At 33.5% G+C, this 21,741-nt stretch overlaps 1 protein-coding gene across 2 annotated transcripts in view; it reads left to right on the top strand.

Annotated features, from left to right (window-relative positions):
- Positions 1-4,561: 4,561 nt before the first annotated feature.
- The window catches only part of LOC132723566 (uncharacterized), a 30,387-nt gene continuing 13,207 nt past the window's right edge, over positions 4,562-21,741 (top strand). Inside the window, exons 1-5 of one of the 2 annotated variants that reach the window (XM_060708303.1) lie at positions 4,562-5,112; positions 12,471-12,780; positions 14,784-14,929; positions 16,028-16,170; positions 18,539-18,676. In XM_060708303.1, coding sequence (XP_060564286.1) covers positions 5,029-5,112; positions 12,471-12,780; positions 14,784-14,929; positions 16,028-16,170; positions 18,539-18,676 — 821 coding nt within the window. In that variant the 5' untranslated portion in view covers positions 4,562-5,028. The remainder of the gene's footprint in view (positions 5,113-12,470; positions 12,781-14,783; positions 14,930-16,027; positions 16,171-18,538; positions 18,677-21,741) is intronic. The other variant, XM_060708304.1, reaches the window with a different exon arrangement.

Raw genomic sequence — 21,741 nt, 5'->3', positions numbered from 1 at the left:
TCAGTAGTGAACACAAAATGTTGTGTGATACCGTTATTCTGTTCAGTTCAGATGATATACTGTTCGGTGCAGAAGTCATTATGTTCAGTTCAGATGATGTACTGTTCGGTGCAGAGGTCATTATGTTTCAGTTAAGATGATATACTGTTCGGTGCAGAAGTCATTATGTTCAGTTCAGATAAATATACTGTTCGGTGCAGAAGTCATTATGTTCAGTAGTGAACACAAACTGTTGTGTGATACCGTCATTATGTTCAGTTCAGGTGATATCCTGTTTGGTGCAGAAGTCATTATGTTCAGTAGTGAACACAAACTGTGGTGTTGATACTGTCATTATGTTCAGTTCAGATGATATTCTGTCCGGTGCAGAGGTCATTTATGTTCAGTAGTGAACACAAAAACTGTGGTGTGATACCGTCATTATGTTCAGTTCAGATGATATCCTGTTTGGTGCAGAGGTCATTATGTTCAGTAGTGAACACAAACTTGGTGTGATACCGTCATTATGTTCAGTTCAGATGATATTCTGTTCGGTGCTGAAGTCATTATGTTCAGTAGTGAAACACAAACTGTGGTGTGATACCGTCATTATGTTCTGTTTCAGATGATATCCTGTTTGGTGTAGAGGTCATTATGTTCAGTAGTGAACACAAACTGTGGTGTGATACCGTCATTATGTTCAGTTCAGATGATATTCTGTTCGGTGCTGAAGTCATTATGTTCAGTATGTGAACACAAACTGTGGTGTGATACCGTCATTATGTTCTGTTCAGATGATATCCTGTTCGGTGCAGAAGTCATTATGGTCAGTAGTGAACACAAACTGTGGTGTGATACCGTCATTATGTTTTCAGTTCAGATGATATTCTGTTCGGTGCAGAAGTCATTATGGTCAGTAGTGAACACAAACTTGGTGTGATACCGTCATTATGTTCAGTTCAGATGATATTCTGTTCGGTGCTGAAGTCATTATGTTCAGTAGTGAACACAAACTGTGGTGTGATACCGTCATTATGTTCTGTTCAGATGATATCCTGTTTGGTGTAGAGGTCATTATGTTCAGTAGTGAACACAAAAAAAACTGTGGTGTGATACCGTCATTATGTTCAGTTCAGATGATATTCTGTTCGGTGCTGAAGTCATTTATGTTCAGTAGTGAACACAAACTGTCGTGTGATACCGTCATTATGTTCAGTTCAGATGATATTACTGTTCGGTGCACAAGTCATTTGACAATGCGCTGAGTGGTCATACAATTATGTTGGGTTCATTCGGATTTCTTCGCGTCAAACAACGATGGCGGGCGGGAGCAACTAATTTCCATAGGTCACGTCGAGGCTAATGACCACTAAATTGCCAAAACAATTACCATTTGAGTCACACAGTGGCCACCGTTAAAATATAAGTATGGAACCCCCATTTGAGACAAACATGACCACAGGTAAATGGAACATTATATATAAGTAAGTGTGGCCTAATAAAGTCAAACATGGCCAAAGTATAAAGAAAATTCTTTATAAAGAAATGAAACCTAATTGAGTCACATATGGCCACAATATATTAGACATAATGTTTAAGTCAGGGAAATTATTTGAGTCTAATTTTATTAGGCTACCCTTACTTATATATAATGTTCCATATACTTTTAGTTATGCGTGACTCAAAAAGGTTTCCCTTACTTAAACATAATGTTCCATATATTTTGGCCTAGTGTGACTCAATTAGGTTTCCCTTACTTATATAGAATGTTCTTCATAATGTGGGTATGTGTGACTTTAAAATTGCGCTACCTTTACTTATATCTAATGTTCATATTACTGTGGCCATGTGTGACTCAAATAGGTTTCCCTTACTTAAATATTATGTTCCATTTATTGTGGTTATGTGTGACTCAAAATGGGTTACCAACAAATATATTTTAAGTCGTATATGCTGTGGGGCCATATATGTGACTTTAATAGGCTACCCTTACTTATATGCTCCATATACTGTGGCCATGTGTGTGATTTAAATAGGGTTCCCTTACTTGAATATGATGTTTTATATTTTAAATTTCGGTTTGCTGTGTCCATTTGTGACTTGCTTATAGGTTAACCAACAGATAAATTTTAAGTTTTATTTACGGTGGTCACGTGTGACTTTAACAGGCTACGACCCTTACCCATATTTTAAGTTTATATATATACTGTACCCATTATGACTGGTAACAGTATAGTATAGTCATGAATTAACTAAAAAAATACCCATAGGGTATTTAAAAAGTCCAATTTATGAAAATAACGTTCTTAAGCCCCCCCCGATAATATTTATAGGGAAGAAAATTGTTTTTGGCAATTAGTGGTCATTAGCCCCGACGTGACCTCTCCCATCTTGTTGCCCGAAAATATCGAATGAACCCAACATAATGGTTGTATCACACAACAGTTTGTGTTCACTATTGAACACATAATGACCTCTGCACCGAACAGTATATCATCTGAACTGAACATAATGATAGTACCAAAAAACCACTGAACATAACGACCTTTGCACCGAACAACACATTGACTTGACTGAAGAAGATATAATCAGCAACACAATATAATGAAAAGTACCATTTAAGATAATGATGATGTACCATTTAACAGTTCTATTTCACGACTGAACAGAAGGAATAAAGCAACCAACAGCATGTCATTGCAACTGAAAATAATAAAAGTATCACCCAATAATACACTGCCTCAACCAAACAAAATGATAGTACCACTCAACTGTTTATTTTCATGGTTGAACATGATGAGAAGAGCACCAAACAAGCATTATTATTATAACCGAACATAATAACTGTAACACCCTACAACATATCTTTTTAACTCAACATAATTGTGTTTCCACATGCCTGTTTGTTTTAAGAACTGAACATAACGACTTATGCACCCGACAATACATTGACTTGACTGAATAAAATACAGTCAGCACACAACATAGCACTTCAATAACTGAGAACATTAGGATTTCCACCCAGCATTTTGTATCTCGGACTCAACAGAAAGACATTTAACCAGGTATATCATTCAATCTTAACATAAGACAGTCCAGGCGTTCCATAGATGTTCGTTCATTGGTTCATTTTTGCTGGGGTTTCATATTATGACAACAGGGAACGTGCTTTTATGTTTGACTATGATACAAAAGAGAAAGAACACCAAAACACTCGGCAATCTGATTAATACTCGGGGGCTACGCCCCCTCGTACAAATCAGATAACCTCGTGTTTCGGTGCTCTTTCTATTACATAACGCTTAATATAATTGTATACGAAGTTGAAATTTAACAAGTTAATCAGCCAACAATACAGTGCCTGATCAGACTGCATGAACGTTCAGCCTGGTTTGGCTCTCTACTGGTTAAAGACACATTATATATGCCTTAGAAACGAACAATTTTTTTTACTTCTTTGGAAAGGGCTAACGTGAAGTTAATTAATGCTTTATAAATACGCGCATGTTAGATGGTTGTTATCTGAAAGAAGTAGCAATAAATAGAGGATATTTGTTCGTTTTGCATGTAAGACTGAAATATATTTCACTGAGTGAATACCAGATGCAATATTTTCACGAGTGGCGTTGACACGAGTGAAAATATAATAGCTGGTGTTCACAAATGAAATATATTTCAATCTTATATGTTTAACAAATAAATTTTCTTTTTATTTCACGCTTTTTAAGTGATTTTAAGTATTTTTTACTGATTTTGCTGCGTAACGTCGCGCATTCTCCTTTATGACGTCATCACATCATGACGTCATATCATCAGTTTTGAAATATAGTCCTGTTAAATTTCTCTAATTTTGTTACATTTTAACATGATGTATGATGACACTGACTTTCTTTTCCCGAAGAAGCAAAGTTTAAGTTTGACGGCATTTATTTTTGCCTGTTATTCCATTTAGTTATGATATAAATTATATTTTATAAATTTCACTAGTGGTTTATCAGAATATAATCATCCGTTATATTACAGTAAAACACTGGAAAGCATGAAATAAAAGTGAAATAATTTGTCATAGAAGTAGCAACTTTTTGGAAACAAAAATAAAAAAAAAGCTTTTGAGAAATATACATAAAAGCATTTCTGTGGTATTATATGGGCCTTTAAACTTTCATATGTAAATGTTGATTGTTGATTTGTATAACATGAACTCCTTTCATTTATTTAAATATAACGATTTTTTTAACAGAAACATCCACTTACACGAATTTTTTTTAATTAAAGCCGTGTTCTATGTAGACCTAAATCCGTGATGTAACTTACTATTCACTGAAACTAAAGTATGGTCAATTTAAATAGTCCGTGTTACATGTTGATCAGATACCAATTTTCAGCGTTGTCCTTGAACTTCTAAGGTTGTGGCTAGCCGAAATCGGCTCTAGCCTAAATCGGCTCGTTTTAGCAGGGCCTTTCAAAATTTTTATATAGAAAATTTGCAAGACGGTTAAACAGATCAAGGGAAGTAACCGCTGTGAAAAGGACCGAAAAGCTGCGATTATATTTACGCATGCGCTCTACTTGTTTACATGTAAAACATATCACGTGACTTATATTAAAGATGGCCACCTTGGCGAAAGATAATTGGCGAAAATGCAGGATGAAAAATATTTCGTGTATATGATGTTGCTTTAAAAGTCACGCGATTATCGTGTGTAGTTATTGAAAGAACTCGAAGAAAATAAATATTACGTACCGAAAATAGGAAATAGAACATTTTTAATCGGAAAACTTACCCTTGTGCTTTTTGATAAAATTAGAACGTTTTTTGTAAACATGTTGTTTACATTGAAATATGCACCTTATCAGTTTGTCAATAAATTATTGCTTGGCTTCTACGACTGAGAAAGAACACAATATATCGAATGCATGAGGTCTTTTGTCAATGCAGTTCTACAGAAGAGATATAAAATGGTTGGAAATGTACTCATTACTGGCACCGATTTCTTGACATAATTTCAATTAGTGAACTTTTATCAGTAAGGGAAATTGGTATCAAAGATGGAACCAACGCGACGTATTGGTATGTACAGGGAAAGTCCTGGGTCAGACATCGTCAAACAAGGATATCTAAAGAAACTGAAGGTATAAAATTACAAAATTATGCATATTTCAGTTGTTGCATGATTTATGTCTCTAAGCAAATATTTATATCATATAGGTAAATAATACTGTCTATTTTTCACGTTTGTGAGATATTTTATCACATATCTTAATTATGTAGATGAGATTTTTGTTCAGCCCACTTGTGGAGAGTGAGACTTAGTTGCCACTTTTGGCATAAAGTTAAGTGTATGTGCACCTGTCCGGATTTGTCTAGTCTATATCTGGATCTTTCTTTGAAGGATTTTTAAATAATTTAGCAGAAATTTTCACCATAATGGAGTGGTGTGTTGCACACAAAACCCATGTCCGCATCTAAAAGGTCAAGGTCACACTTGGGGGTCAGCGCAAAACCCAGATCTCCGGAGCATCACTTCTAGTTCTACATGCATGGAGGGATTTAAATATAACTTGGAACAAATATTTTTCATAGAGAGGTGGAGAGTTGCGCGAAAAATTCAGTCTGAGACAAAGGTCAAGGTCACACTTAGGGGTCAAAGGTCAAATAACAGAAAAAACATTCATTTGCTAGTGGCCTATAACTTTTACATACATGGGTGAATTTTAATATAACTTGTGTTGGTGTATGCATACTTGCATCCAAGCAAGACAAACTTGTCCATGCTATAACTTCTTCATGCATGGATGAATTTTCAAATGACATTTTCAGAGGTCAAGGTCACCTAAGATGATGTGATGTCAAGATTTTGCCTTGGATATAAAGAGGATGTGTTGCGTACATCTCACCTATGTTAACATCTTTCTCCTTGATCTGAATCTTATAGGTCCAGGTTTGAGTAAGACAAGCGAGCCAGACATCCTGCCTGTCGGCATGTCTTGAATATATAGAATTAAATAATAATGTTTATATTTTTGATTCAGAAATCAGAATGTTCTTGTTCATATTTGGGTATCTTTCTTTTCACAATAATTTACAACCAAATAAATTCAGAAATTCATTTTCTTTCATTTAAAGACCTAATACAAGTAAATGGTAGTATCTGTGTACGAAAAAATTCCCAAAAGAGCTGTTTTTTTAAAAAAATAATAATATTCATATTCGGTACTCCCGTTCAAATTCACAAATTTATACAAGTTCATATTCATTATTTAGACAAATTGCTAGATCAGTAAAGACTAGAGGGTCAACTTGGCCCTATACCAAATCGGCAGGTGTCATCATGGCCCGCTATTAAAAACATATTAGGTTAATATAGATTATTTATATATTAGTTAATAAATTTTTAAGGAGTAACTTCTTATGAAATTATTCAGACCCCTCTGAGGTACAACAGCTCTTACAATTGAAAAAAGTCAGCAGCATAATGTTTGAAATTATCTACATCTATATATCTACATCATACTGATTTAAAATCATTTACGATTACACTATGCAGGTATACATTGTATACATTAAATCTAATTGAGAGACAGCTATTTATATGAGATACAAGCAAATTGAATAGATTCTTTGATTCTTTTACATACCCAGTGTATAGCACTGATACATGCGAGGATTACCTAGATTTCTTACCAATACACCTCTAGGTAGGTGGGAAACACTGAAAGTATCTCTGAAAAATCCCAAGGGTGTTACCCAGGATCGAACCCGAGACCTCAGGAGTGTTAGTCAGTGGTCTAACCAACTGAGCTAATGCGCCACAATTATCTTTGTTTATCTCTAGAAGAGATTATAAAGACAAGATGTTTTATGATATGATTGATCCATAAATAAAGTTTTTAGATTGAACTTTGTGACATTAAATAAACATTGTTTGTTCCATATAACGACCTATGCTGTTTTTTTTGTTTTTGTTTTTAAAAATCTGAAGTGGGCAAAACATATCAATAAATTGTAAATTCGTCCTTTGATACCTACAAATTCTTCAATACTTTGATCAATAAATCTTTTTAAATATCCATAAGTATAGGTCCATAAATGTGAAAATGTTAACCAATGAAAGTAATGATGACAATATATTAAATTTTTAAAAGTAATAAAAGAGTTCAAAGTAAACATTTCCAGTATCATATAACTATGGGCCAAGTCGACCTGTTCCAAGTTGGTATAGGGCCAATATGACCTGGGGGCCCAAGTTAGTTTTAGGGCCAAGTTGACCCAAATTCGCTGGATAACATCACACCCTCTCCCTCTTTCTGTATGTGTTTAGGAGTATGGGACGTAAGTAAAGTACTGACAAATTGATTGGCCAGTTATTATTCACCCCACACCCCCATTTCAATGGGTAATGTTGCATCTGTTGGTGTATTTGTATGTGTGTGCATCCAAATGTTATATTACCATTACCATTCTACCTTGCGGAAAGGGTCACTTGGGGCTCTAAACCAACTATGTGGCATGCCCACTGTTGAAAAGCTTTCAATATAAAGATTCTCTCTCTTTTTCCTGCAAAAGTCTGAAATTTTTTACAATTAGTGTATTTAATATTTTGTATAGAACAATTTTTGCTTTGTTAAACCTGTAAATTACATGTATATTTAAAGATATTTTGTATATTAAAATGTAAGAAAGAAACATAACTTAGGTACCCATAAATCATTCATTTGCAAATACGCATGTACATACATTCATCAAAAAAAGTTGTAAATTTTTCTTTGGTTTAAACATATTTATTTAAGTTCGAATGCCAAACAAGTTCTTGTAACTTTTTAAGACCGCTTCCTTGTACCAAGCAATACTGGTGTCATATGAAGCAACATGGTCGTGACCCAATAAGGGCTTGAACCTATGATCCCTGGGTTGAGAGGCAGACACCTTCACCACTAGGCCACCTATCCCATTTAATGTGTGATAAACATAATTTCATAAATGATGGATGACCTTGACATTTCATAGAGCCATGGATAAATTGAGAAGTGTATTGCTTGAGAACAATATATTTTTAGAATGTTTCTTTTACATTATTTCAGAGTTATGCACCTGATTTAGAGAATGGTAGCTCTGGACAAAAAATAAAATACAAATTAAAATAACTGGGAAACTAAGCAATAGATGAAAAACTTCGAATTAAATCAATAATCAATTTATATAATTTAATGTGAACTAAGCATAGTTATTTTCATTTGTGTATATTATTTTTTTTTTATTACATACGTGTATTAAATAATGAAGTTTGATTTAATGTGCGTTGCATAACTAAGAAGATTATGCTTTCAGTTGACACGTCCTGACATTTTAAGTAAAAACTTTATCAGTTAAAATTATTAATCCGCTATCAATTAGGCAATCAATCTTACTCTTAGTTTTATGCACCTTTAAAGCTGACTTGTAAATACACAATTATATATTTTTATGCCCCCGGGCATATAGTGATTGAACCATCCGTCCGTCTGTCCGTACGAGGTTAACCTAGAACGGCAAGTTGGATTTTTCTTAAGTTCTACCTGTACCAATGGCTTCTAAGTTTACACAATTACTTATCAATACAAAGTACATGATCTGGGCAAGTTACATAACTCTGGCTTTCATATTTACCAAGTTATTGCCCTTTTTCAGCACTTAGAAAATGAATAATGGTTAACCTAAAACGGCAAGTTGGGAATATCTTAAGTTCTATCTATACTAATGGCTTTATAATTTCCACACTAACTTATCAATACAAAGTACATGATATTGCCAAGTTATATAACTGTGTCATCCATATTTCCCAGTTATTTCCCTTTTTTCACTTTGAAAATAGGGCCTTGTCTGGTTAACTTATTTCAGCAAGTTGGATTTATCTTAAATTTCACCTAATTGCTTAATTTCTTTAATGATATCTTTCATATTTAGTAGGTGGATACCTTTGATGGTCCTCTAATTTTTTGTGGAGTAAGCGGTCTCTAGGGTCAAGGTCACTGTTTTAAAAAATAAATATAAACATTTTTGCTCATACAGCCTTAATATTTTAGTTGATGTCTTAGTTTTAATACAAACATGCCAAGGGAGTCCTTGCAAATAGATTTTTACATTTTTACAGGTGTATTGACCTTATTCTATAGACAGATGTTATTTTATAATTGATAGAAACATAAACTTTGATGGAGTTAGTGGTCAGTTGGGTCAAGGTCACCATTGCTAAAAATAGATTTTTACACTTTTGCTCATACAGCCTTTATTTATTGACAGATATATTTTATATTTGGTAGGAAGATAACTTGCATGGTTTTCATCCTTTTGATTGGGGTAGGGATCAGTGGGTCAAGGTCACTTGTGCTAAAAATAGATTTTTACACTTTTGCCCATACAGCTTTTATTTTATTGACAGATGTATTTCATATTTGGTAGGAAGATAACTTGCATGGTATTCTTCCTTTGGATGGAGTAAGGGGTCAGTTGGGTCAAGGTCATCAGTGCAAAAAATATATTTTTTCACTTTTGCCCATACAGCCTTTATTTATTGACAGATGTATTTCATATTTGGTAGGAAGATAACTTACATGGTATTCTTCTTTTGGATAGAGTTAGGGGTCAGTTTGGTTAAGGTCACCAGTGCTAAAAATAGATTTTTACTTTTTTGCCCATACAGCCTTTATTTATTGACAGATGTATTTCATATTTGGTAGGAAGATAACTTACATGGTATTCTTCTTTTGGATAGAGTCAGGGGTCAGTTTGGTTAAGGTTATCAGTGCTCAAAAAGATTTTTACACTTTTGCCCATACAGCCTTTATTTAATGGCAGATCTATGTATTTTCATATTTGGTAGGAAGATAACTTGCATGAAGTTGAATATTTTTCAACTTCACAAGTTAGAGCAATGACTTTGCAACTTATATTTTTCACAATTACAAAATGCCATGATTTTGTCAAGCTATATAACTTGTGTTTTACAATTTTTTGGCAATTTTAGGTGTCCATAATCTTGCGAATACTGGATCTCTGGCGTCACAGTGTGATAGTATGTATTACCACCTCCGTGGTGTGCTCTCTCGTAATCTGTGGCCACAAATAACCCGGCGCAAGAGTCACTGTCTCCAATCCCTTTCTCTGTTGCTGAATTGTGTGGATTAATGACTTGCCCTGTTTTGAGATTTGGAAACAGTTCTCATTCCAAGTTAGGGATTCCAATGTTGAAAAAATACAAAAATTGAGCTACTAACAGTTTAAACATTCAAACCTTGCTGAATTTTTATAATAGACTTGCCCTGTTTGGAACAGTCCATTCCAAGTTTAAGGAGTCCAATGGTTTAAAAAATACCAAAATTTAGCTACTAAACAGTTTGAACTGTTTAAACATTAAACCTGCTGAATTTGTATAATAGACTTGCCTATTCGAATTTGAACAGTCCATTCCAAGTTTTAAGGGAGTCCAATGTAAAAAATACAAAAAATTTAGCTACTAACAGTTTGAAAACTGTTTACACATTAAACCTGCTGAATTTGATATAATAGACTTGCCCTATTTTCGAATTTGAAACAGTCTCATTCCAAGTTTATAGGAGGTCTTATGTTAAAAAAAATACAAAAAAAATTGAGCGATTTTTACGTGATGTTATAACTTTATATGTCACAGCCTGGTCAGACGTGTAAATGCTTGAAAGCTGCCTGGGTTCTATAGTGCGTGGATATAGGCCAATTGTTGCCCCTGAGGTAAGAGTTTTAAGTCTCTCATTTATGCAATTAAGAGTCTTGTTTTAAGTTTGGAACTTTCTGGTTAGAGTTTGCATACTTGAGGTGAATGGTAAAAAACATTTTTTGAAATATTGCTACTGACAAAGAATCTGAGCCAGGGAGCATTTGTGTTTAACAAACACGTTCTTGTTTTTTCTGTGAACATGATTAAAGAATGTACTATGCTCAAATTTGATATTAGAAAATATTGATAATTATTTATAGATATAAAGTAAACATGTTTTGACTTCAAGTAAAAAAAGAAATGTTATGTTTTCTACATACTAGTTATATTATATGTGGTCACAGTAACTGTATGAATATATAGTGTCATTAAAAAAACTGGTAGTTTTTTTTTAAAGAAAAGACCAACTTTACTTGATCTGAAAAGGAAACGCAGCTTCCCATACATAGTTAATGTTTATTCATTCTGTTATTTCAGTTAGACATATTTTGTAAGAAAATAATACTTATAGATTTCAATAAATTTCTGTGTTTAAATAAAATATTTTACTCGGGGATGATCATTATTCATATCTTTAAAACACAATATTTGTATCCTGGAAAAATAACATGGTATGTCTATATATTCTGTTGGTACATGTATAATACTATCTATGTCATGGAAAATACTTTATTGCATCTTTGGAATCTACTTTTATATTTATGAGTTCAGCTGGTAGTGATAGTCACAAACATCAATGTCAATGCAGAGCTCCAGTCAGAAATTTTCAAAAATTAGGTCTTCTGATTGGACGAAAAGTAGGGCAAAGACTTAATGTGTTTAAAAGTTCTGAAAAAGTTGAGATAATTGAAAGAAAAAAGCTATTTAAAGCTACAATCTCACACAAATAGCCATTCTACACTACTGACCATTTTTTTTATTTTTAAATTAATTTTTCTTTTTTCTTTTTCCTTTGCAGAAATTTAATATGTTGTCCTTTTGTGTATACATGTATGGCTTTAGACAATAATATACAGCGCAGCATATTTCTCAACCTTTCAGGGTTTTCATTATTAACAGATTGACGATTCATATCATCGGTTGAAATACTGTTAAAATCCGTTGTATGTTGACCGATTTCGTTAATATTTCGTTTTTCCGTTTTCTTGAAACCTTTTTCATTAATTTTTTTTGTGATTTTGGTAAATGTACATTAATTTCGCAGAGCTTATTCTATAATTTTATTAATTAAAATCAACAATTAAGTGTTATTGATTTTTTTTTTTGGAAGACTACGTTGTACATTTACGGGAACGTTTACATATATATATATGCAAATTAATCATGGCAAATCTCTGTGATTTTCCACCGCGGATTGCGGGGTTTTTTTACTACCCGTCCGCGGTGATTTGTCACTGTGGCTACTATAGTATTTCCCCAGCGATTTCCCGCTCGCCGTTAAACGTGTCCGCGGTGACTGAGCGGAAAGTGGAAAAATTGCTTGAGCTGTACTGTATGGCTTTAGACAATAATATACAGCGCAGCATATTTCTCAACCTTTCAGGGTTTTCATTATTAACAGATTGACGATTCATATCATCGGTTGAAATACTGTTAAAATCCGTTGTATTTTCAGCTTGTAGATTAAACTATCCATCCCCTTTGACCCTTGGCCAAATCAGTTGTCTTTGTTGGCACATCTGTTGCCTCAGATAAAAATGAAAAACCAAGCCTTTTCATTGATTCCATTTAAACGTTTACAAACAATTTTTTTTATTTCAGACGATGAAGAAGAAGTTTTTTATACTCAGAGCAACAAGCAGCAGCGGTCCGGCGCGACTCGACTATTTTGATAATGAGAAAAAATTCAAAACGAATCATCCGCCGAAGAAATCCTATGAACTGCACACTTTTTTCAACATTAATAAGAAGGTGGATTCAAAACACAAGTTCGGGATAGCGATTTTCCTACCAAATGAATGTTTTTCGGTGCTTGCAGAAAATGAAGCGGAGCAGGAGGATTGGATAAGTAAAATGCTTGAATATCAAAACGAGTTTTTACCGCAAGATGAGGAACCTCGTACTCATTATGGTATATCAATTTTAAATTTTAATTTTTTATTTTAATAAATGTAAATCCAAAACTCGGCTGAATCTTGTCCGCACCGTTGTACTAGTTTGAATTTGGAACTTGCCATTTAAATGGTTAGGTATTACAATAGCAAAAGGCCATATTAGAAATGCTTGCAAGTTGCAGGTCTGGCTCTACCTGGGCAAATCATCACCTTCGCTAGCATTCTACAAGTTTAAAACCTGCTTTGGGGGTGAGGGAGGTATGGGTGGCAGTCCGTGATTTTTCTCACTTTATTGGGAAGAGGCCTTAGCCTCTTGATTTTGGGAAAAATTACCGCTAAAATTGCTGATTTGGGAAGTAAAAAAGCTGGTTTGAGTTCAGATTTTTGGGAAAACTGCATGATTTTAAAGAAAATTTCAATTGGGAAGAGGCCTTTTTTCGGAGTCTGTTATATAAGTAGGAAAATCACTGGCAGTGGCATAAAATTTTTCTGCCTATGGATTACACTGTCAAATGTTTCAAAGCAAATAATAATTAATTGTTAAACTTTAAATCTGATCTCTGATTTCTGATTGGCCAAAATCCTCTGACCAATGAAAAGATTCGAGAATGAGCTCGGAATAATGTTTTATAACCTTAAGGCCAGACATATTAATCCAGGTTTGTTTCAAAGTCAAAAGAAGTTACATTGTACATGTAACCAGCTTGCTTTTAGAATGTTTGTGTAATTTCGATAGGGAAGAGGCTTTTTACTATATAAGGTGAAAATCACTGTGACATTATCTCATAGTCTTGAGCGTGTGTTCCAATCTGCTGTTATACACAGATTGGCACGTGATAAATTACATATTCCTTCAGTGATGTTAATAAAAGTTTCTATGGCAATAGTGTGTCTGTTTACATTTACCATTAACCACAGTAAACTTTGCTATATTACAATATTCAAGGGACCCCCAAATTTTTATCGATTTGTTATAGCTGGATGTTGTTATATCCCAGAGGCAACCAATTTGAAAACAAAAGTCTTGACCGTGGCAACAGCATCGTTATAAACAGTAACTTAACTGTTTTAAGCAGTCACTTAACCATTATAAGCAGTAACTTAACTGTTATGAGCAGTAACTTAACTGTTATAAGCGGTAACTTAACCATTATAAGCAGTAACTTAACTGTTATCAGCAGTAACTTCACTGTTATAAGCAGTAACTTAACCATTGTAAGCAGTAACTTAACTGTTATTAGCAGTAACTTTACTGTTATAAGCAGTGACTTAACCCTTTTAAGCAGTAACTTAACTGTTGTAAGCAGTAACTTAACTGTTGTAAGCAGTAACTTAACCATTATAAGCAGTAACTTAACTGTTGTAAGCAGTAACTTTACTGTTAAAAGCAGTGACTTAACCCTTTTAAGCAGTAACTTTACTGTAAAAAAACAGTTGTAAGCAGTAACCTAACTGTTGTAAGCAGTAACTTAACCATTATAAGCAGTAACTTAACTGTTATCAGCAGTAACTTTACTGTTAAAAGCAGTGACTTAACCCTTTTAAGCAGTAACTTAACTGTTGTAAGCAGTAACTTAACTGTTGTAAGCAGTAATTTAACTGTTATAAGTAGTAATTTAACTGTTATATGCAGTAACTTAACTGTTATAAGTAGAAACTTAACCGTTATAAGCAGGAACTAAACGTTATAAGCAGTAACTCAACCCTTATAAGCAGTAACTTAACCGTTATAAGCAGGAACTAAACATTATAAGGCTTTAAGCAGTAACTCAACCCTTATAAGCAGTAACTAAATCGTTATAAGCAGTAACTTAACCGTTATAAGCAGTAACTTAACATTATAAGTGATATCCTAATAAGTAGAGTTTACTGTACACGTAATATCTTCTTCCGGTTATGTTGAAAAGTCACTCTATGACATTAAAAACTTGTCAGCATGAGTGGATGGAATCTGAACCAATTACTTTTATTTGTATATTTAAAATCTATTTATATAAATTTATATAATATTTGTTGACAGACTATGTTTGGCAAGGCATCATCAAGCACAAGTCACCCTCTTCCTGTTCTAAGATCACGGGGCCGTATCGCCTATGTCTGTCGGAGCTAGGCAAAACTGTATCGCTAGTCAAACTTGCAGAATACAAACCTTCCTATCAGTTTCAGGTAAGAATTCCCATTCCTTTTTACCAATTATAGGTCCGGCAAAATCTGATTTTGACTTATGGTTTGTTTTATCTGAAACATAATTTTTTTGTGTTCGTATGATATTTATAATGTAAATTCAGGAAATTTTTCGCTTTTCTGATAAGCTGTGGCATCTACACGCAAATGATTTTACCGCCCCAGCATAACCTGCTGTATTTTTGCAAAAGATTTGCCCTGCTTTGAATTTTGGTAAGTTTTAGGTTTTAAAATTTCAATATAAAATACTAAAATTGGGTTGTATTTAGCTTGACTATTTAAAGAATAGCTGTGTTTTCATCTCCCACTTGGTTATAGTAACTGCACCAAGTTTCAAGCAGCCTAAAAACATAAAATTTGAAAATTGTACTTACATCTCCTGGGCCACTTCTGTCTGAGCTAAAGTCTGTCTGTCCTCAGTCCTAGCTGAATAAAAATCATGTGGTCTGAGATAAGTTTCCTTACTGTCGGACTTGTGTCCTAACAAAATTTCAAGAAGCTATAAATATCAATGACCTGTTTGATGATAACATCACCAAAGTTTAGTTTTGACAGCTTAATTTGCATTGGTTAGTTACATCATGCCATTGAAATTCTGCTATTTTCCAGATCACTATAATTTAAATGGCTGACTTAAGCCAGATTGTAAACATTTTCATGACATATGCAAAGTGCTAAAGGGAGATCACTTTGCTCAATAAATGCATGACTTGCCAGTTCCCAGTGTGTAAGTGTGCTTTATATAAATTCAGGTCAACATCTTGTTTTGTTTAAACATTAAGGTCATTGTATATATAAGAGATCATTTTTACATCATCCAGGATGGAAATTAGCCTTTGGGTGTCGGTCCTTGTGGCCTGAAAAAAAAATTTGCTTTCGCACAGACTGGCTTTTTTTATAAATTATGGAAAAAGTATGAAAAAGATCATAAGAAATAAATTGAAAAATCAATAATTTGTGCGATTTTTAACCCGATTTGATTGAAAGCATTTTAACACTTTGTTCCTTGCAAGTAAAGGGTTAACTGGTGCGACTAAACTAGGTATGATGTTGATAATATTATATTGTTTTACATTTCAGTTTTCAAGTATACGTAAATGTGGTGCTCACGAACATTATTTTCTGATGGAAGTTGGTCGCAGTGCCGTCACAGGTAGTGGAGATATTTGGTTGGAAGTTGAGGGAAGTCATGCTGCACAAAACATGCATGATGTCATTCTTTCGTAAGTTCAGTCCGAGTTTTCGTGTAATTATTCATTTACTTTTCATTACTTTTAAATGGTCTGCCCTATTCAAGAATTTTGTTATGTGTTGAAATAAGGGATGGCATTTTCACCTCTTTGCATTTGCAGGTTGGTCAAAAAAATCTCATTAAAATTTTTTATAAACTTTAAAACCATTTGTAGCCTTGAGGGAACATGTCTGTCTATTTTTGATGGCACACATCAAATTTTTGTTGTTGTTGTAAAAATAGACTGGGCTATTGATGAAGCTAAAATACCATCAAACACTACAACTAGTAGAGTCAGAATTGGGAACCAGACTTGTTATGTACAAAAATAAGCATAGAAAATAAAAACAATATTGTTACTGCAAACCATTTAGAATGTCTTTAAATTGTACTTGAGTGTATTAAAGGCCCATTATGCCCCTAAATGCTATAATTTTTATTTCTAAAAAAATATTTTTGGTGCCTTGATAAATTTTGTCCAATTTTCCTGAACCATCTTTTGCTTCAGAAGCCTTAAATTGGCAATTAGTGATGTAGTATGTTGTAGGTGAGTCAAAATTCTGCTTTGTTTACATTTTGCTACTATAGGACAATTAGTTTTATTTTATTCAGGTGAAAACATCTATCATGAAAAATTTAAATATTTGAAACATTTATTTGTTTCTGAGGCATAATGTGCCTTTAATTGACTTTCCAGCAATATAAAAAGATTGTTTTTCCAGTATATTACATAGTCTAGAGACTTTTATGCCCCGGATATAACATGGCTGGGGCATATAGTGTACCTTGTTTGGTCATTCCGTCATCATCAGTTTCCGTTCATTATCTAAGTAAAGGTTGCACACATTCAACTCAAATTTGACATATGGATATATTATGAGAAAATACAGGTCAAGTTCGAATTTGGTCATGGTCCGATGATTTTTGACAGAGTAATGCCCCTTGATTGAATTTTCATTATCTCCCAATCAAATTTGACATATGGATACGGCAAAGGAATGCGCAGGTCAAGTTCGAATTTGGTCATGGGTTGATGATTTTTGGCAGAGTTATGCCCCTTTCACTTAAAAATAATATGAACTTTTCAGTTTTCGTTCATTATCTCCCCAACGGTATTACACATTCAACTCAAATTTGACATATTGATACATCTTAGGAATAAGCAGTTCAAGTTTGAATTTGGTCATGGTTTGATGATTTTTGCAGAGTTGTGCTCCTTTCACTTTGAAAAAAAAAGGAAATTTTCAGTTTCTATTCATTATCTCCCGAACAGTTGTACATATTCAACTTAAATTTAATATATTGATATGTCATAAGAATACACTGGTCAAGTTCGAATTTGGTCATGGTTTGATGATAGCTGACAGAGTTATCTCTCTTGAACTTTGAAAAAAATTTTAGTTTCCGTTCATTATCTCCCCAAGGTTGTACACTATTAACTCAAATTTGACATATAAATACATCTTAGGAATAATAAGTTTGAATTTGGTCATGGTTCAATGATTTTGGACAAAGTTATCTCTCTTGAATGTTGGAAAAATTTTGAATTTTCAGTTGCAGCTCTCATACTTTTGTGGAAATGTATGTAGTCATTATTTTGGCTACAAATATGCAATATGCAATTTACAAAAGGTTAACACAGAATAGTTTCAGTTCCTTGAACTTTGTATAAAAATGGTATGCGTTTACATTGAAAAGTTTTAAGGGCTTTGAACTTAAAATGAAAAAAATAGTTTGTGCAAAAAATTTGGAAATTAATATTATAACATCTGAAATTTTGGCTGCATGCAGGGGCATCCATGGCGTGACCACACAATTGTAGTTTAATTTTCTTCTAGCTTTATTATTTCTCTGGTTTGACATAGAATATTTATGCTTTTTTCAATAATCAGAATATTTGCGCTTTATCTCAAAAAGGTGTTCACTTCAACTTAAATATTAAATTTGTTGAATATCAAGGGCAGGTAAGTTTTATAAGCTTGTGTGCAGTGTTATGCCCTCTTTTCTCTGTTGCTTTTATTTTACTATCCAGCACAGAGAAAACTGGAGCACGCTGTCTGTGGATGATTCACATAAAATTTAACGTAAACGGGTGCTCTGAAAAATCATTTAAGCCGCGTCACGACAAAACCAACATAGTGCGTTTGCGACCAGCCTGCACATCCGCGCAGTCTGATCAGGATCCATGCTGTTCGCTTACAAACCATATAGCAAGTAGAGAAACTGATAGCGAACAGCATGGATCCTGATCAGACTGTGCGGATGTGCAGGCTGGTCTGGATTAATACTGGTCGCAAACCCATTATTTTGGTTTTGTTGTGACGTGGCTCATTTTATGTTGACATTGTGTAATTTTACAGTGAGATGGCGAAATCAAGGGCTGCAGAAGATCCGTTCCGTATCCGTAGCAACACAGCTTCCTCGGCTATATCGCATGGTGGTGGCGACACTTACAAGATAAGAAAAAGAACAACAAGCGAAAGTCATCATCCCCCAGGGTAATTTACAGACGCAAAAAACAACAACAAAACTGTGCATTTTTGGTTTTACTGAATTTTTTTCCAGGCTATTCGTTTAAAAAAATCTTTTAAATATTTGCTACCAAAATCTCAAAAATCTGGGATATTCGTTCGCCAACATGCAGTGTTTTCTGTCATAATCAAAAATAAAGGTTGCTGGACTTTTTATGCCACCGCATCATCTCGAGGGCTCGGCGCAAGACTATTCTAACTTGTATTTTGAAAAATTTTCAGGAAAGGGAAAAAATATGTTATTTTATTTTGATTTCATTTTTTGAAAAAAAATTCACAACCAACCTTATCAAAAAATAGAAGTAAGTTGTGTACATGTTCATTTTTTCAAGAAAAGTGTAAAATATGCATTTTATTGCCTACATGCTAACATAGCCTAGTATTGCACTAGAAAAGCTACTTTTTCCAGAATATTTATTGTGCAAAACTATTCTATCTTGAGTTAGAATACTTTAACACTATAAAATATGTCCCTTTGATTTCTAAATCTTTTGCAAAACTATAATTCTATCTTAAGATAGATTACTTTTGCAATAACTTGAAAGTTAAGAATATCTTTTATCTATCAAGTTAGAATATATGTTTACTTTTTGAAAGTAAAATTAATTTCTTAAATAATATTTTTTAAGGGATATTTGAGGGTTTCGGGCTGTTCTAAGACCATAATATATAACTATAATTTGATATTGTTACATATTTGCATAATAATAAGTAATTTATACCCTACTAAAATATATAGCAGGGTTCGTACAGTCTTAAAAAGTGCTTAAATTTGAGTCTCTTTCTTAAAAAGTGCTTAAAAATTTAAAAAGTGCTTAAAAGTCCTTGAATTTGATTACTCTTTTGAAAAGTGCTTAAAAAGTGCTTAAATTTGCTAAAAATGTGCTTGAAAATATTTGAATCACAGAATGACATAGTTTTGATAAAAATCAACGGTTAACAAAATAAAAAAGATCCAATTTAGTATCAAAATCAATGAAATGTTTACTCAAGGTAACAGTAAGTGGACAAATTGCAGTTGTTTTGAACTAATCTGTATTTGATGCACCCTTTGTTGTTCTTGTATAATGTCAGAAAATGTGTATTCAACAAAAAATGGTGAACAAACTATCCATCATAGGTTGAAGATTGTGTCGGTATATGTGCAACAAATGTGCTTGAAAAATGGAAAAACGTGCTTAAATAGTGCTTAAAAAGTCCTTGAATTTTGGCATTGGAATTGTCTGTACGAACCCTGTATAGTAGGTTCAAGTGATAGCAACCCTGACTTATTATCTCATACAAACACACAAATCGGGTAATAATTTTCATTCTAGTCATATCTTTTGTGTTTATACAAATTCTTAAAAGTGAAATTTGCAGATTCTTAATATTAATCCCCATGTTGAGGCAAAAGCCCTTGTTGCAAGTTTTTTATATGCATGACTCAGGGCACCATGTAAAATTAACTGAAATCAATGACGCAAAAAAATAAAATTATGAACATATGGTACTTTGTGCTAGAAAGCATTGCATGCATGCTTGGGCTGTTTTCTGTCATAATCAAAGATAAATTCCACTGTGTTTCTTTTGTTTTTTTCACATTAAAGGCATTAGGGATCAAAATTGGAATTTGCATTTTTTAAATTGTATAAATTGTCTATTTTTTCTGTAAAAGTCTTGATAATTTTTAGCTCGACTATTCGATAAGAATAAGTAGAGCTATTGTAGTCACCCGAGCGTCGGCGTCGGCGTAACCACTTATGTTAAAGTTTTTGTAATAGTTCAAATATTTTCAAAGTCCATTGACATATGGCTTTGAAACTTTGCACACTTGTTCACCATCATGACCCCAACCTGTAGACAGGAGGAGGTAACTCTATCAAGCATTTTGACAGAATTATGCCTCTTTTTCAACTTAGAATTTATGTTAAAGTTTTTGTAATAGTTCAAATATTTTCAAAGTCCATTGACATATGGCTTTGAAACTTTGCACACTTGTTCACCATAATGACCCCAACCTGTAGACAGGAGGAGGTAACTGTAACAAGCATTTTGACAGAATTATGCCCCTTTTTCGACTTAGAATTTACGTTAAAGTTTTTGTAATACCTCTAATATTTTCAAAGTCCATTGACATATGGCTTTGAAACTTTGCACACTTGTTCACCATCATGACCCCCACCTGTAGACAGGAGGAAGTAACTGTATCAAGCATTTTGACAGAATTATGCCCCTTTTTTGACTTAGAATTTACGTTAAAGTTTTTGTAACAGTTCAAATATTTTCAAAGTCCATGGACATATGGCTTTGAAACTTTGCACACTTGTTCACCATCATGACACCAACCTGTAGACAGGAGGAGGTAACTGTATCAAGCATTTTGACAGAATTATGCCCCTTTTTCGACTTAGAATTTACGTTAAAGTTTTTTGTAATACCTCAAATATTTTCAAAGTCCATTGACATATGGCTTTGAAACTTTGCATACTTGTTCACCATCATGTCACCAACCTGTAAACAGGAGTAGGTAACTCTATCAAGCATTATTTTTTACTATCAAGCACTAGAATAGTCGAGCGTTGCTGTCCTACCGACAGCTCTTGTTACTGTAACTGTGTTTAAATTTCTGGAATTTCTTCAGCACCGATTATGTCCACTTTTCTTTTGAATCAAAGTAATAATACTTGACCGCATCATCGAATGACGTAATTTGGAATGGCATTCTTGGTCAAGGGCTAGTGTAAGGTCACGAATGTTATTGTTAACGTGGTTTCTTCTCGCCCTCCATCCAAGAAGATCACAATAAACAAGTATGATATTAGTTATAAAGATCGTTTACAGGTTATATGGCCCTATATAAACGGCTATTTGTAAATATAACCTGAGCCGTTAGGCGAGGGTTATATTGCAAACAGCCATTTATATACAGCCATATAACCTGTCAACAATCTTTATAACGAATTTATAATACAGCAAGCATCATTTTTAGAGCAAAATAGTAAGATTTCTCCATGAATCGACAGCAGCCGTGTATATAAAAGTATATAAAC

The sequence above is a fragment of the Ruditapes philippinarum genome, unplaced genomic scaffold, assembly GCF_026571515.1.
Source record: "Ruditapes philippinarum isolate M1 unplaced genomic scaffold, ASM2657151v2 ctg3342_1_1_1_1, whole genome shotgun sequence".
NCBI lineage: Eukaryota > Metazoa > Mollusca > Bivalvia > Venerida > Veneridae > Ruditapes > Ruditapes philippinarum.
This window is presented reverse-complemented; position numbering and strand designations above follow the sequence as displayed.